The sequence below is a fragment of the Pseudochaenichthys georgianus genome, chromosome 3, assembly GCF_902827115.2.
Source record: "Pseudochaenichthys georgianus chromosome 3, fPseGeo1.2, whole genome shotgun sequence".
In the NCBI taxonomy this organism is placed as follows: Eukaryota; Metazoa; Chordata; class Actinopteri; order Perciformes; family Channichthyidae; genus Pseudochaenichthys; species Pseudochaenichthys georgianus.
In genome coordinates, this window is record NC_047505.1 from 36,081,943 (window position 1) to 36,100,409 (window position 18,467).

The 18,467-nt window shown below is 39.9% G+C and overlaps 1 protein-coding gene across 1 annotated transcript in view; it reads right to left on the minus strand.

The window, feature by feature from the left end:
• The window catches only part of galnt18b (UDP-N-acetyl-alpha-D-galactosamine:polypeptide N-acetylgalactosaminyltransferase 18b), a 122,462-nt gene continuing 103,995 nt past the window's right edge, over positions 1-18,467 (minus strand). The window contains exons 7-11 of the mRNA XM_034111303.1: positions 17,884-18,069; positions 15,564-15,701; positions 14,027-14,122; positions 7,918-8,082; positions 1-692 (exon numbers count right to left, since the gene is read on the minus strand). Of these exons, the coding sequence (XP_033967194.1) occupies positions 546-692; positions 7,918-8,082; positions 14,027-14,122; positions 15,564-15,701; positions 17,884-18,069 (732 nt within the window). The 3' untranslated portion in view covers positions 1-545. The remainder of the gene's footprint in view (positions 693-7,917; positions 8,083-14,026; positions 14,123-15,563; positions 15,702-17,883; positions 18,070-18,467) is intronic.

The following is an 18,467-nucleotide window of genomic DNA, read 5'->3' on the forward strand; positions in this document are numbered from 1 at the left end:
TAGTTTACATCAGTTATTTTAATGTTATATATAACAAATATTCAAAATATTTACATGTAGAAAGTTATCTATAATTTTCATATTTATTCCAACATTTTCCCACAACTTTACAGCTGAATCCCATAATAAACAACAAACCTGAGACACTAAAATAAAATAATTACAGCAGGGACAGGTTCAGAAAGCCTGCTACACAGTAGCAATTATGCACAAAGTACAAAAACATAATTGGACCCATTACATCTTTTAAGTCAATGAAATCTGACTGTACTGTATTTACCACAAAATATACTAAATATACTACTTTGTCAAATCTGAAAAATTCCGCCAACTATGGCTGATCCTGTAGGCAAAATAAAATGTTTAACATTTATCATGTGATGTCAACTCGTCTCATTGGAGGACATTGTGGTGCTCAAAATGACCGTGTTCAACCATGCACTGCTCTTCTGTTGGACTCCTGTTTCCTATCATCTCACACAATCCATGTGTACACAAAAGAAGCAACTCCATCCATTCACTCCAGTGTCCCCGCCAGATGTTGATCATAAGGCGTTGCTAAACAGCACGTTTGTGATGAACCATTTCTGTCCGGTGCATTTCTGCAGAGTGAGTTGGTAGCCAAACTCATTATCGCTGCTCACTACGAGCTCCAGGCACCTCTTTGATTTCCTGTTTTGAATGGATCCTCCCTGAAAAGATAAAAGCAGGCTGGTGAAAATTGTGCTGGGCTACGGAAGAACAATTTGTGTGCATAATATAACTTGCCTCCCTTAAACCCACACTGCTGTGAATGGATACAGGTGTATGCATCTGAAGCACCCTGAGCGTTTTGGCTCAATCGCACAACTATCCTCATTGGACCCTCCAGATAGCATCAATATGGTTTCAAGGAAAAAGCCTCAATACCATTGGCAGTGTAGTCATTAGCTTTCTTCCTAGCAAGGGCTTAGATTTTGAGAGAATGCTCAGAAGAGAAGAGGAAAACGTGACACTAGAACACAATAGACATCTGGTATTGCGCTAGGAGAGAAAAGGCAAGGTTTCTAAAACACCCCAGCGAAAGCCTCTACAATTTTATTTTTAAACCAATGATTTAAATTATTGGCAAGTGAGAAATATGCCTGAAACCTATAGTGCCACAAATAACTGAATGGACCAACAATTTACAATCTTTAAAGTGACAGCTGTCTCCAGAGTCTGAAAAGAGTGACTACATCAGCTCTACAAAAAAGAATCCAGCATGTCCTGATGAAACGAGGCAGGATTTTCTCATTACAGCGTCAGGGCCGACTGAGGGCAAGTGAGTGAAGAGCAGGCCTACAGCAGTCAATAGAGTCTGGAGAGAGCTCGGTCCAACACTGAGGGATGAGGGGGAAAAATACCTCAAGATTGGACAGGTTGTAAAGATTGAACTAAATTATTCTTTCTATATTTTCAGAGTGGCCTGTCGGTGAGGTCCAAGAGACATTTTATTTTATAGATAACAGATTGGTAATAAGTGCTGAAAGTGGGCATTTATGGTCCACTATGTAGCGATGTCCTGAGCCAGCCCATAAAAAGAGTAAATGGGGCAATCAAGGCCTTTTTTACTCTTATGCCCCGGCCACACGAGGACGAAAACGGTCGTTTGCGTTACTGTTTAGTGCAGGGGTGCCCAACCTTTTTTGAACCGAGAGCTACTTTTAAAGTTGCCAGTCTGCCGAAATCTTCTTCGATAAAGCCACGCTCGCATTGCAGACGAGACAGATGAACTTTGAATTGGAATAGATACAAAAATAATCATCCTCCCACTCGGAGTGAAAATTATATATTTGGGGCTTTTTTGCTTCTGCCATTGCGGTCTTGTGTGTGTGCGGACTGTCACTCCTGTTGACACGGACAACGTCAGCGAACTAGTGCCCACTGCCCACAAGCCACGCCCCCCACACATGGGGTCACGCCGGCCAATCACAAAGCTTTGATGCGTTCAAGTGCATTATTCTGGCACAGGAAGATTATGTTATAGGACATTAACGATACAACTGAATATTGTTGTTCTATTTTTAGACACATCTCGCGATCGACTGGGAATCTCCCCGCGATCGACCGGTCGATCGCGATCGACTGGTTGGGCACCCCTGGTTTAGTGTCATATAGACCGTTCGGCCACACGAGGACGACCGAATACGGCACTAAACGACTGCGGAAACGATAACGGGTCCCAATGTGGATAGAACGGCATATGCAACGCTCTGGGGGGTCCAACGGCTCCGTGTGTACGCCCTATACGATAATTTTCTGATAATGATGAGGCAATAGCCCCGTCTCTCCCCACCTCTGCTGCTCACCCCCGCGTCAAAGTAAACTGCACACTGAATTCAGATTATTTATCTTTCTCTCGATATGGACATAAACGCGAGTGAAGTCTAATCTGACAGGACGGAGACACCTCTCAAACTACCTAAACTAGTTATAAATATGTTTATTTTTACAGTCGGCCGGGACTGGATCAGCTGCTGCATGAAACAGACACTGACGCTGTCAGAAGAGAGGGAGGAAAAAGAGAGGCTCCGTGTATTTTATTATTATATTATATAGAGTCGTTATTCATTTGTTTGAAAGCTCAATAAATAACAAAGAAGACCTTTGACCGGCACTTTTATAATTTTGTCGGAAGATTTAAACTTTAATACACGTTGACTGGCGAAAAACTCTGCCCGGTTCCCTCGGCCCCCACCGCGGAGAATAAACAGTAGGGCAACCATGACAACCATGCTTCTTCGCTGCTTTTGTGGAGGGAGTTACACCGCCACCTACAGGCTCCTGCATATGTACTGCAGCTTCTCCAGCGGTTGTAGCTAAACGGAGCGGTCTCGTGTGGACAGACACTATCCGGATGACTATTGCATGTGGACGGAAGCTTTTTTGCGATTGCGTTTGCGTTAATCCTATGCGTTTAGCCGTTTTCGTCCTCGTGTGGCCGGGGCATTAGAGGCATCAGATAAAGCCTGAACCCTTTAAGATCCTCACCGTAGGTTACAGCAGCTTTCAGCTGAGTTGGGAACAGCAGAGATTATAGGATTATTTAATTTTAAAATGTGATAACATTTTGACCATCTCATTGACAACTGAGCATCCCATCTGTTGACGAAGGCCAAAATAAAAATAAATGTTTTAAGCTGTCTCTTGCAGGCCCGATTTCGGATTATCATTCAAGAAAATATAAATAACACCTTTTTTTTTTAAATATGTGTTGAGCAAAGATTAGTACCCAGACTAGTTGACACTGCCACACAATCAATTATTTTGATATTTTGACGCAGAGGGAAGCCCCACGGCCAAGTTTTGCATGGCTGGATCAGATGCTGGCAATGTGCACTGAAGGAGAGATCCTGAGCCTTACGGCCCGTCCACACAGCGGCGTGCGTTGACGCTTCCCCATTCACTTTGAATGGGGTGACGTCACTTTTAGCCGAAATGCATCGTGGGAAGCGACGTGGAGCGTAGCTGGCGTGGCTCGCTGCAAAAGTTGAGCAATGTTCAACTTTTGACGCCTCGGCGAGGCGTCAGCCAATCGAATCATATGCCAGTACAAGCTCTAGCCAATCAAACCGCTGCTTGTGTGTCAGGGGCGGGAGATTCATGTGATTGGTTGTTGGTCGATTTTCAGACACGCCCGCTGGGAAGCGTCAACGCACGGCGCTGTGTGGACGGGCCGTTATAGCCTCAGGCTTATAAAGAGATATGCATTAAAACCACCTGTTTAAGCCAGACTGAGAAATATTCTCATTCTATTGAACAAAAGCTGTAAAGAAATGTAAAAATATTTGAATATCCGTCACTTCTATTTTTACTAGGGCATGGAGTGATGATGAACAACAAATGATGAACAACAAATATGTAAACTTTTCATATCAAGCATTTATTTTTTTATATGAACAATGCACTTTTACAAAGATTGACTCCATGCACTTGAGATTTCCCTATCCTGTTTCATTTTAACCCCGAGAGCAATTCCGAATTTTTCTTATTTTAAATTGACTTACAAATAACGGATATGTATTTCTATTATTTTGGATCTTGAACAAAGTTGACTTCCCTATTCAGAATCGATAAATCGAAATAGTGGGTGAGGATTCACAGGAATGAAACGAGCCAAACTAGTACCTAGAATAAATGCTGCAGTAACTAATAAAATCTTCTGGGTTTTACTCAGCCAAGTTCTGTATAACGTCTTCATGCTGCTTCCTATAAAAGCCTCCAGGAGGTGGTTTATGAATATGTGTGAACATAGCATTTTTTTTCCATTTCAAACCTTTATTTATACAGATAAATCCCATTGAGATCATTGATCTCTTTTCCAAGGGAGATCTGCTCAAGTAGTTCCACATGAAACATAAAAACATAAATAGAACAACAAAAGGACATCATACAGCATCATTTACATAATTATCCACATAAACAGGTACCAATAGTGTGAGGAATTGCGGTATCTCCTTCTCCTTTTTTCTGTTTGTTTGTCTATCTGTTTGTCTGTCTTCCTGGCTGGGCGTGGTTGACGTACATTCTGTTTTCCGCCAACTCACCTCCGCTCCTGTTTCTCATCATCACTGATTACCACCACTCACCTGCTGTTGCTTAAAACTCTGGTTCGAATATCAGACTTCGCCAGTTCTTCGTATACTCACAGTGGTAAACCCCAGTTCCAGTTTGCTTTGTCCCCTGCCTGGGTTTTTGTGGACTTATTAAATCCAGTCTTTTTGACACTTCACCTAAGTCTCCGTCCCAGTGTTCTTGCATAGCGGGTTCAAGTGTTTGTGTCTCTTTACGAGGAGCTTAACAAATAGCTTCCGATTGACTAGCATCCAACCGAGCTTTAAAAATATTTAGTGGCACCAGATTGTTCAGTGTCCATTTAATTTGCAGACTATTCCAAGACAGAGGAGCTGCGCATCTAAAAGCTGTCTTCCCTAAGACAGTCCTAGTAGTTGGCACATTTAATAAAACCACAGCATTCGATCTCAGGCAGTAGCCACTTACAATTTTCCGTGAGATCAGGGAGCAGATATAAGATGGAAGTTTCCCTAACATGGCTTTATATAAAAATGTACCAGTGACTGAGCCTCCGTACAGTTAGTGAAAGCAAACCAGCCCTTGCATACAGGGTACAGTGATGGGTTAATGCTTTACAGTTTGTCACAAATCTTAGTGCACTGTGATACGCAGCATCTAACTTGACCAGGCAATTGGCAGGTGCATTCATATATATCAAATCACCATAGTCCAGCACAGATAAAAAGGTCACAGTGACTAGCCTTTTCCTGGCCTCAAGCGAGAAACAGGACTTGTTCCTGTAGAAAAAACCTAGCCTAACCCTCAGCTTTTTAAGCAGGTTATTGACATAAAGTTTAAAAGTGAGACAATCATCAAGCCAGATACCAAGGTATTTGTAACAGGTAACCACTTCAAATTTTATTCCTTGCGTAGTTACAATATCTAAAACAGGCTCTGGTGTCTTTTTAGCTTTAGAAAAGAGCATTACCTTGGTTTTCTCAACATTTAAAAGAAGCTTTAGTTCTGAATAATGTTAAAAACAGCCTGTAATTTACCACCAGCCTCCTTAAAGGAGGGACCTGCACAATACATCACGGTATCATCCGCATAAAAATGTAAAGTAGCTCTATCCACATGTTCACCTAAACTGTTGATGTAGATGGAGAATAAAAGTGGACCTAAAACAGAACCTTGGGGAACACCATTTGCAATGTTCAACCACTCAGAAGACAGCCCATCAAAATGAACACATTTGGACCTTTCAGAGAGGTAGTTTACAAACCACCCCACTGCATGGCTGGACATGCCTATACTGACTAGCCTCTGCTTTAAAATGTGATGATCGACGGTGTCAAACGCTTTTGAAAGGTCAATAAATAGAGCTGCACAACTCTGCTTATTATCTAAAATACTCGCCACATCATTCACCACTTTCATTGTGTGAGGAGCATGTGGGAAGGTTGTTATTTGATTAAGGATGATATGGTTTTTGCTAGTTTTGTCATATTATGCTATATACCGTACAATCTGCATTTGTTACGTTAAAAAAGAGGCTCACCCACGAACTCACAAAACACACAACTCGAACAAACAATACCATCCCACCCACTAAACATGTGCTTGGTTTTCTAACTGGCATGTACCAAGACATGCCAAGTCTTTACATGCAAGCACATATTTAAATATCTTCTTAAAATCCCTTCTTTGTGAGGATGAAGTGAAATAATGCTTCACATTTCACTTCACTATTTAATTTGGTTTTCTGCGATATTTTGTTTAAAAAAAACACGCGTCCCCCACAGTTGTTAGAGCTGCATTGAGGCAATCTATTTCAATTTTGAGTTGACACTTTGCATGTGTGAATTCAAAACTGTCAATAATTGATGCCATATTTCAGAGGCTTGCTCTCTAAATTATAAACTAAAATAGCCACTTAAAGTTCAGCGTGAACACTTGTGACATACTTAAAGGTCCCATGTCATGCTTTTCCGGTTATTGCCCGTCCCCTTGTGTGTTATGAAGCTTTTTATGCATGTAAACGGTGTGCAGAGTCAAAACCCTCAAAGTACACCCTGTAGCGAGTAAACTCTAACACAGAAAATACCTCCCCCAAAAGCCTCGTTGGAGATTTCTCAGTTTCCATTGTTTACTTCCTGCCCCGTGTGACGTGGCTGCACCATGCTACGTCACTTCTTCTGCTGATTGGTCCAAATTGACCAATCCACGGACTTCCTCACACACTCAGTGCTGCACGCAGCTCAGCTGATTTCTCCTCCCTGCTGCAGGCTGATAACAGACCGTTGGGATCGCGGCAAAATTCTCTCTGCAGACCCATTCTCACATCGTTTATCAACCTTTTTCTTACTCAATATCAAGCCACACTTATTGTTTTTACTTCGGCTGTGACTTTGTGTGTGCTCAGGGTGAGTTTGGCTGTGTATCGCTAAACAAGGAAACAACACCTCCACGGAACTTAGCGCGATTCACAACGTGAAACAATCGGACGTTGTGAATCGAGCTGAGCTCCGTGGAGGTGTGATTTCCTTGTTTAGCGAACAATAAGTGTGGCTTGATATTGAGTAAGAAAAAGGTTGATAAACGCCGCGATCCCAACTGTTATCAGCCTGCAGCAGGGAGGAGAAATCAGCTGAGCTGCCTGCATAGAGTGTATGTGTGAGGAAGTCCGTGGATTGGTCAATCGGAGCACACTGGGCTCACAGGGAGGGGGGGGGCAAGAGCTGCAACGAGCCGTTTAGTGGAGAGAGTGCATACACGTAGTTTACAGAGATGCTGTATGCCAAACAATGTGAGTTTGGAAAATTGCACAGTATAAATCTATTCTAGTAGACCTCAACAATGGAATTATGATCAGTGGAAATGGCCATGACATGTGACCTTTAAACATATAGTGTAAAACCTCTTTATAATATGTCCATTACGCTGTTAAACATAAAAAGGACAAATGTGTGGTCTGTAGTGCCAATCCAGCACTGCTAAAATAAATCTGCACTGGTTATAACAAGCGTCTAATAATAAGCATATTTGGGATTTTATGTGTATATTGCTGAACGAGGGACAACATTTATAATTAACACTGCACTGACAACATAGCAGACAATATGAAGTCTTTTGAGCCCAAATCAAAGCATGCAGTAAATCAAATTCACCAGCTTACATTAACTTTCAATGACCCCTCACGTCTCAATGAGTTACAGAACTGAACTCTGGTCAAACAGTAATTTAAACCACTTGCATGATTAAAAGCTACCGCCACACTTGAGTTAAACACATTACCATTACTGAGGCTGAATGGAATTGAAAAGGGCATGTTAACTTTGTGTTTTCTGACCATGTTTTGGCGCTGTGTTCATGGGTAGTCACCTGAGAAAATAGCCAGTGGAGCTTCATGCGTTTGGCCGCGGCGTAGCTGCACTCGATGAGGCGTGGTCTGCTGTTCACGTCCACCAGGCACTTGTTGTCGTCGTCGTCAATGGTGGGACTGAGGAGGCCGATGTGGAGCTGCTGAGTGTTGGTGTAGTACACATTCTGCAAGAAACACCACATCCCGCTGTGAACAGACTGTGCTGTAGCTTCAGACTGCTGACATTTAGATAATGGTCCCTCCAGAGCTGTATAAGACCATACAGGTAATAAACTATGCAGCAAATGAGGCTTCCTCTTCAATTGTCTATAATGAAACAGACATTTACATACACTAAATATTCATATTTATACAGCTATCCTGAGTAAATTAAGGACAAGGCAAGGCAAACAAAAGAAGCTCATCATTAATTCAGGAATGTGGAGAAAACACATTTTTCTCCCCATAATTGTTCCCTCTCTGCTAGTCTCCTGCCTAAGTGCTTTTGCACATATTTAGCTGACAAAAAAAGAAAATAATTTGCAGGAAAGTAGCAGAAGAATGTTCTGCATTCAAAAAGAAAAATGCTTGGTTGTATTAAGCATGAGAGCGAGACGGAGAACGAAATATCATTTGTGGATTGTATTTACAGACATCCACAGCGATGCACAGAGTCTGTTGGTGTAACCCTGGCTTTAGTTTGGTGCAGAGAATATAGAGTGAAAATAAAGGATTTGATGATATGATGATATGAAATAGAAAGTCAAGTTGGTTTACACCAGTGCTGTACTTAATGTCTGCCTCTAGACACATTTGAAACTATGTGAAAACACTTTGCTGTGATTCATATTTTATTTCACATGGGTTTCCCACATAAAAAAGAAATTCTGAAAAGGGACTGAAAGCATATCTACTCTTTCTCCCTCACTGAGAAACTCTGGATCTGGCCTTGCCCCACCGACTGCCTCTTGTTCTAGGTCTGAGCAGTTTGCAACATGGCAGCCAGACATAATTTTCAATGAAGGATTTCTACTCTGAATATAACCACATTGTTGTACTGCTACTTTTATTTGAGTAACGGATCTCAGTATTCCTTCTGCAACTAGCAACCTTAAACAAAGGATGCCACATACATTAGTTTGCGTAACAAGAGTACAGGGAAGCTACATTTCAGAGCAGAGAATTAAGACTGTCTGTGGAGGTTCTTACATTTCATACAGTAAGTGGGACTTGGGTTATGATGGTATCTTCTGTAATCCACCTCAATATATTATATTTTAATAAAACAAAAAGAGCAGGGCCATATTTGCCTACACAGCTGCTGTTCTTACTTTTACTCTTCTCTTATTCGTCTCATATTTCCCAAAAGCCCTCTGCCTCCTTCTCACCAGACGTGAAACAGTCTGACGAGTGGGAACGTTTTATTTGTACTGCTCATTCTTGGAGCAGCACAGCCTGCCAGGCGGTGTTTGACTGTGCTTTCTTTTGTTGCTGTGCTTAAGTCGGTATGTTTTATTACTACATGAGCAGAAGCTCTGTACGGTGTGTTTGCTGACTACATGCTTTTGTAAAGTCAACCCGTGTTGAATGTAAGCTTTGTACTCCCCTTTCCTTTCATGTGTGGCTGTGCGATTTTCTTTGAGCACGCTGATGTACTGCATTCACCGCTGAACCTTGGATACAAAGTGCAGCTCTTTCAAAGCCAGTGACATTTTCACTTACTCCAGCAAACATTTGCTATGTACAGTATGTGTGTCATTACAGACGCAATCCAGGGTTTAATTCCTCTAGATCAGGGGTGCCCACACTTTTTTGGCTGGTGAGCTACTTTTGAAATGACCAGCTCACCGAGGTCTACCAACCAAAAATAAAATCCCAAATTGCAAGGGTTGCTGAATAACACGTTTTATTTATACATGGGATAACTACAATAGGGCTGCAACAAACGACTAATTTGATAATCGATTAATCTATCGATTAATGAAACGATTAATCGACTATTCAGACTATTATGCCTTGCACAATTTCTCAAACGCTCTTATTTAGCCATCAACTTTTAGATTTAGCTTGAGGTTGTTTTAGGCATGTGGAAACTAACAATGAAGACAATAAAGATGAATTACTTGATTCAAAAATACATACATTATTAAATTAACTTAACAAGTTGTTTACAAAACTAACATTGCTTTTTATTTAAATTAAATAAATAATATTTCACATCAAAAGAAACAACAGTGTTTTAAAAAATCGTATTAAATAATCTGATGACAGAACTGTAAACAGAATAGCTGAAACTTTAACAAAATAAAGAGTAACTCTGTTACCTCTAATCATTAACCCATGTTTGTATAACTGAGTTAACTCTGTGTGTTGCTGCTAGCATACATAACACCTGACGTGGAAACGTTACTCGTGGATGGGGCTACAGAGCTACTAGAAACACAGTCGAACCCGGTGCATTCCTCCATCTGAATGTGGTGCACTTTTGCAAAATGTTTCAATAGAGTCTGGATGCAGACCGCAGCAAGGAGGCGGATCCTATAGGGGCGGATCCTATAGGGGGCGTTTCCTAAAGGGTTATGAACCCCGCCCCCCACGTATTTCTTAAAGGTATATGACGCTCCGTTTCTCATTTATTTTAATGCTTTGAATGAATCATAAACGAACTTTGAAAAATAATAATTATAATTAATTTGCATAAAGAATGAAGAGTATACAACCCACAGAGAAGACAAATTCATAAATTGTAGGCATATCATTTTTTACTATTTGTGCAGTGGTAGTAATTATTATTCAAATCAATCAACTACGTTTTATGGAAGATATTGCTGTATATCATTTAACAACATGAGTAGAGGTTTCTGTACACCTAAAATACTGAAGTTGAAGTTACTGTACTGATGTGTATCATTAATTTGTTCATGTCTGGTGGTAAGATTAATTAATTAATTAACGTATTTATTATTTTTGAAACATTACAATACACATCAAATACTAAACATGAAATGTATAGTACATACAGTACCAATACATTGTACAAAGGAAAATATACAGTACATACAAAGAGGAAAGTCTTCATTAAACATAAACATTTTATTGGGTGTACTAATTCAGCAACCACAAAATATGTGCTCAGATTGAATTATCTCTGACTTCATCAACCAAAAGATCAATTTTGATATTTAACATGACATACTCAGAAAGAAAAACACACTGTCTGCCTTATACAACTTTTGTTGGTCATCTTTGAATATCATCCAAATGTTGCTATTATTAGTATAAGGTTTACATTAGGCTATATATTTCACTATGGGGTGTGTTAAGACCCAGAATGATATTTGGCTATTTCTGTGTAAATTTTACTTTGAACAGAGACAAGATAAGGGCAGCAACTTGAGTTGACTGCTAAAGTTTCAAATGTCGCATAAGACTGATCCAGATCCTGAATGTTTTCCTATCTGACCATGGCTGTCCTCTGTCTCCTGCTATCTGTATATTTTGCGCAGTCTATCTCTGCTCACGCTGTTGCGTCCGCGTGTTGGCCATGTGTTGCACTGGAACACCGCAAAGACTTCAGCCGAGCACGTACGAACTGCGCATGCGTGAGTGGCAATAACTCTCCTTACCAGCAGGCGGCGGTAGTGTGTATTCATCATTCAAAACAGGCAACAACCGGAAAACAGAGAAGAAGAACAGACTACGTGATATAAACAAACAACAAATAGCTGTGCGTTAGCTTCACCTTAGCATGTGTTCTTTGCAGGTGTTTGTTGAGGTTTTATTATGACTGATTTGAGTAAGTAACGAAGTAATGCGTGTCGGGCAATGTTAGTAAGTGTAGTGTGATTACTGAATTATAAAAGTAGCGCGTTACACTACTCCGTTACCCACAAAAGTAATATTATGTTATGTACACCCAACTCTGAACATAAGTATGATTAAAACGAGCTACGCCATTACCCTCTCAACAACAAATAAATTATTATTATTAACAGACAGAACAGACGTGACTAGAAACTCTCAAGTAAACACGTGTTTAGTTTAAATAAAGCCTCTCATTTTTGGTATAGAGCTTTGAAATAGGGCATTGCATTTGAAACAGTAAGGCTTCTACACAATTTCTGAACACACGATGGCAGCAGTTAATGCAGAAAAAAAAGAAAAGGCACAGTAAAGCTGAGAGTCATTCACATCCCTAGAATGCTATAGGATCCGCCCCCTTTAGGATCCGCCTCCTTGCTGCGGTCTGCATCCAGACCCATCTCAAATGTTTAGACAAATTGCTCGTGTTACCACCCTTACATGCTAAACACTCTTGGCAACGAGCATTGTCCACCTCAAGACGGGTAACATTTAACCACACCTTGGAGCGCTTCTCTCCGCCATCCCCGCCGTGTGTTGCTGCATGTAGCAGCTGCGTGTGTGTAAACTGCCCGCCCCCTCGCACACGGGGGAGAGAGAGATCTCGTCTGGATTGGAAAGGTTGAAAATACACCAACCATAGACGCATTTGTTTGTCTTTTTGCATGTTAGAAACGAGTTCGCGACACTAAGACTGCAAGATAATGTTTTTGTAGCAATAATACATTACCTTTCTCTTTCTCAACTCGCTACTCGGAGGGAAGTCGCTGTCATATGCCTTGTGAACACTCCGATAATGCCTCTCCACCATAGACTGCTCTCCACGTTACCTTTCTTTGGCAGAGCGACGCTTGCTTTACAAATAAGGCAAATAACCTTTGAATGTGACATCACAAAAAAATATTCTTCCTCCCATTCTGGGTGGAAGTGTCTTTAGCTTTTTGCTCGGTCCCGCACTCATTTTGTTGTTTGTCTCTTGTTTGTCTCTTTAACTTAATTTGAGTTTTCCCGGCACTTGACTGATTTTGTATCGCTTTGCATTCTGGGTTAACAGACTGGAAAGCGATAGGTCGCTTTTTCTGTCAATCAAGTAAACTCCTGAATTAAGTGGCAGGGAGGCCAAGGGAGGAGGGATCAAAACCTGTTTTGTCTATTTTAACGGAGCTGGATTTTTTTTTTTATGAATGACTCGCGATCTACCAGCATTGCCCCCGCAGTCGGACCGGTCGACCGCAGTCGAGGTACAGGGCACCTCTGCATGATGTAACACTGAAACAAGAAAATAGAGCAGACAAGATTTGTCTTGCAGAGGAGATCCCTAATCTCATTAGGGACGGCGGTGCTACTCCAATCCTTTGTTTGAAATGTCTAGATTTAAGAGAGATGTATAGCATACAACAGATGTATAATAAGTACGTTTTAAACTTATCTGGGTCTGAGAAAGGCTGCAGAAGTTGACTTTACTAAGGGAGAAGTGTTACAACGTTTGCATAATATTATACAGATTTCTCCTGAATTAGTTTGAATTTGCACTGTGGTCCAAATATCAATACAAAGCGTAATGAGTGTGAAACATCCAATAGATTTATTTAAATCCAAAGGGATAATGTGGGATCAAGCCTCACTCTATAAGACACGTTTACAACTGTCACGGCAAGGTTAAACAATCTCTGAAAACAATCTTCCCAGACATAATGGAACAGAGGAATCGATGGGAGCTGGAAGAGGCTGGAGAAAGTAAATCAAGCTGTGCTAACATTTGAAGATACTTAAACCGCCTATTATTTGGGCCACGAGATGTCCTGAACAAGCAGTCCAGATACACCGTTTTAAAGACATGATTAATGAAAAAACAGAAGGAAGCCATTCAAATAATCCTGAAGTCTATCAGGCTGTATAAAGAATCCTGGGGACAGAGACATATGTTCAGGACAGGTACAGGCTAACTAAATCAAAAACAGGATTTCACTTTACCTGATGTCAATAGAATGACGTGTTTTTAAATGGTAGGCTCAGTTAGGATGTCAGTTAAAACAAAGTGTTTTGTAAAGAGAAATAAACAAAAAAGTGGTCCTGGTTTGTGAGGTATACTGTACTACTGAGTTTGATTCAAGGTGAAAGCAAATGGTTTATTTTGGTTGGATCATGTTGGAACAGGTTTTGATAAAATACAAAAAAAGATGGAAATCAAATATAAAGGGTGACAGTAAATCTGGCTTTATGCTGTGTGCTGCATGAAAAAGTGGTGCGGAGTGTGAGGGCTCTAACCTGAGGTGTCATCCCGTGACAGAGATACAGGATGGGCACGTTGTCATTGTCGGGTCCCTGATCCAGACACAGATCGTTCTTCAGAGAGTTCTTCAGCTGGCAGACAAAGAAAAAACACAAGCAGTCACAAACACACACATACATACGAAGAAACAAAATAGAATAACTGCCTTGGGGGTAAAATCAGTAATAATTTACGCTACTACATATATGAATAATAGTTTATAACTTTGAAAATGCACATCCTGTAAGTTTAAGACCAAATATGAAGTAAGATTCAAGTCTCAAACATCTAAACATCTTGATAGTTCTTCTTTACAAATAATACAAACAAAAGATGGACCTCTTTATGCTATAATATCTAGATAATAATATATAATATGCTCTCAAAACTATTTCTTAAGAACAAGTAGATCATTTGAATGTGTTGAACCTATTTTCAGTTCAAATTAATCGTGGACTCTTATTTTCAACTCTATTGTAACACTTTGCCTTATTTCATGATATGATAGGGCGGGCACACAAAATCCTGACAAAGCAAATCAGTTGAGTTTTTGGTTAAACTATCAATAAGTCACATGAATGTTTAATGCAATGTATATTTTAAACACAAAATGAAATCAACCTTAGACACCATCATGATTAAAGTAAAATAGCAGATAATGTTTGGTGGGTTGAAATAAACGTTTTGCATTGAACTATGAATAATGGTCAGAGATCATTCTTGGGGGCAACATTAGCTTCAAGTAAAACTGCATTCAGAGCTTCTGTCATGTGACGCATGTCTGACATAATAACCTTCAGATTTGACAGCTAGCCTCCACCTGCATCTCTCTTTACCAATTTTTAAAAAATCAGTAGAAGAATGATAAGAACAAATTCTTTAGAGATGTCAACAAAAACGTTTTTTATCGATGCAAGTGGCGATGCCTGTAACGACTCCTCAAATCACAACGCCTGACTAGCCCATCAAATGCATGTAGCGAATGTAGAATAATGAGGTCAACTAATTCGGAGAAATGAATGTAATGAGGTCATCCTAATTACTCGCTACATTTATCCATCCGTTTGTTATCAAAAAAAACTCCAAACAACATAGAAAGCAGTGCCATAGTACTGAGGCCTGTGTGTCAGAGTGTATTAGGGCGCACCACAGTGATGAGAGGTGGGAGGACCGTGGACATAAAGCTGATTGAGAATATTCAGAAATGGGCAAATAGAAACACTGCCAGCACGGTTGGCTGTCCCTTTTTCTGGTTTCTCTTACAAATACAATTATCAAGTAGGAAACACTACATCTATATAGTGAGTGTAATTCGATCTATCTGTCACATTAGACTTGCAGACATTTATTTTTTTAAGTAAGAAGTCAAAGTTGCTGCAGCAAACCTCCTCTCTGTGAACTGTTTCTGCTCCTGACAGCAGCTGCCCAGATTTCAACACAAGGGATTAAAATGATTTGCTCAGGCACAGCTAGACTTGTTTTAGCTCTTGCAGATGCTGAATTGCATTAGGGATGAAGAGGGAGGCGGCTTACTACTCCGTATGCGATGGTGTCGCTGTACATCCTCATCTCAGGGTAGATGTTGACCAGGTACCATCGGAAAGTTTTACACTGCAGCCTCTTCCTTAGAGCCTTCCTCTCAGAGATATCGCCTATATCAATCCCGGAGTCCTGGGTTAAAAAAAAAAACATACATTTAAATGCAGTGCAGTGTGTTATTGGTAGTTCTACCTAAATGAAGGATCTGATCAGATTATTTTACGCTGATGCCTCTCTTTAAAAAAACACAAAAGCTGAAGTATCTGAAAATGCTGCACTCAGAACATTGTAGAATTACTAACAAATAATTGCTAACAGAGCACGTATATTAATAAAGGACTGGCTTATCTAAAGCCAGTTGAGTAGCACTTGAAATGTTTTTGCTCTATGAAACCTGATGTACTTATATGATTCTGTTTTCTTCAAGTTTGTATCTTGTTGGTCGAATGCACTTATTGTAAGTCGCATTGGATAAAAGCGTCAGCTAAATGCAATGTAATGTAACATATGACAAAGTCACCTCAGATTAACTTCATATGAACACTGGTAGTATTTAGATCTTTACCATCAAAAGAAACCACTGACAATGTTGCGGTGTAGTTCATTCAGGCAGCTAAAGCCGAGGCTACATTTCATGCTTCTTGAGTACAGACTCTGTTAAACGCCTCATTATTGACTGAATGAATTGCCTGCAGACGTTCATCTATTCATAACGTGGATTTGCATATCCAAACAGATTATGCAGGAGAAGGAAAAAAAAGCTACAGTGAGCAAACATTTCACTTAGCCTTTGAGGGATGCTACATTTAACATAAGACGACATAATGCGGTTATTTACATTAATTGACTAAATCCAGTTCAAGATCAAATAAAAATCAGTATCTTCTGACAACACAAACACAACAGTAACAGAAAGACATGGCAGCATGCAGCATATGTATGTTGTATCAGTAAGGGAGACATTTTGTACTTTATTCAACCTCGTAAATTAGACAATAAAGCTTCAAATAAAGAGGTTTAAATACACTGATTGGATTTCTGCTGATAAAATACATCATTTTAAACCATTAATTATATTCACATTTTCCTGTTTACTTAATTTGTCTTTCTGTATTATTTATTGATCTCAAGTCGCAGCTGTAATCCAGGCGGTTTCTTTATATAACTTTTAACTATAGTTCTAACTGCTTATATGTCTCCATTTAGAACATTTCATTAAATCATATAACATATGTATTTATTATGTGGCACATATAAAATGCAGGCCATCCTGTCAGAAACAAGACATCATTTCATTAGAGCCTTCTGGAGTTGTCAGATGCTTTGCTCCACTGAACATCTGCGATGGGAGGAGCGCAGCTGATAACAGATGACACTCACCCCGTGACATTTAGATTCGGTGCCGCTGAGCGGAGCTGCCTGCCGGTGTTGTACATTTATGACGGTGTCATCTGTATTCACATTTGTGCATAATTGTTTTCCCCATCTTACTTGGACTTCTGTACAAATGCTCCCCTTGGATAATGACGCAAAAGGATGCAACAGCAAATCATGGGAATAGGTACAAAAAAAACCCTTCTGCTACATTCTGTCAATTTGAGATAAATTGCGAAAAAGCTGCTCTTTGCAGTTCAGCGATCACCGTTTCACCTCTGTGAAACCAAAATAACTGTGCGATGATATACTACTTTGTGATTTTTTGAGGCACTATTTTCTTTTCAGTTTGACCACTTATAAAAATAATCAAATAGGTTTAATGTGATAAATAAGATGTTATGTTCCTTGTCCCAGAATAAACTGCATTTAAAATGTTCCTTTGGTAGTGAGCAGAATACTCTTTCATTACTAAAGATAACAATGGCAAATACCGCTGGAATGTATTAGTCCCATTTAAAATAACTTCAACATCTCTCTACGTTTCCTGTCAAAATATATATTTTTTATTACCAATCTAGTAAAGACCAAATTACACACAATTAATAAAGAACGTCAAATCCAAATGAGAAGCTTATTATACTTTAGAGTCACTTTGAAAACATTTAATACAATTTGAAATTGCGAATGTTTGTGCAAATGCTTATTATTGTTAATGAATAATATTAGTGATGTTATTCAACATCATTAGATTTCACCCTGTAGTCCCCTTCATAACCAAAGCATGTACGCATTGGTTATGAAGGGGACTACACACAGATTTTGGCCAGTGACATGGATAATGTGGTACTGTGAATACAACTTAAAATTCACCAAGTCATCAAACTTCAGACTTAAGATCTGTGACTTGCACTTGTTTGAAAAGACATGATTGGCTCACCTCAACGGGAATGTTCCAGGCCATGTAGACATGGCTTTTAAACTCATCCATCCAAACCTCTGCCACTCTGAGAGCGTTTCGCCGCACGTGAGACGTCAGATCATCCGTGTATGGTTTGTGAGCGCGCTCTATGTGGGCGATACGAGCGCAAGGGAGGACCTCAACACTGCCGCCACACTGCCACACCTGGGGTTTTTCACAAAGAAAAGACAAAATTCAATTATTTACAGTCACAGCCGGCAATTTAGGTAATTTAAATGTTACAAAAATGAGACAGCTGTACCAAAGGCTGCACAGATGTTGAAGTTACATAATGTTGCACCCAATGTTCACGCTAGTTAAATAGTTATAGGCCTTCTGCACTGACATAATGTTCCGACTGTCCGCGATTCTAGAGAGAATCCTTTTAATGATTGTGTTTTTACAAGAGGTGTGCTCATACAGTATGTTTCCTTGGAAATAAGTCATTCAAAATGAAAAACGCATAAATGAAATAAAGAATTACTCCTCAGCAAATATTTGTCGATTAAGACCAAAGTAACAAATAAGTCGACTAACGAGGCAGCACTAGTTTAGAGATAACA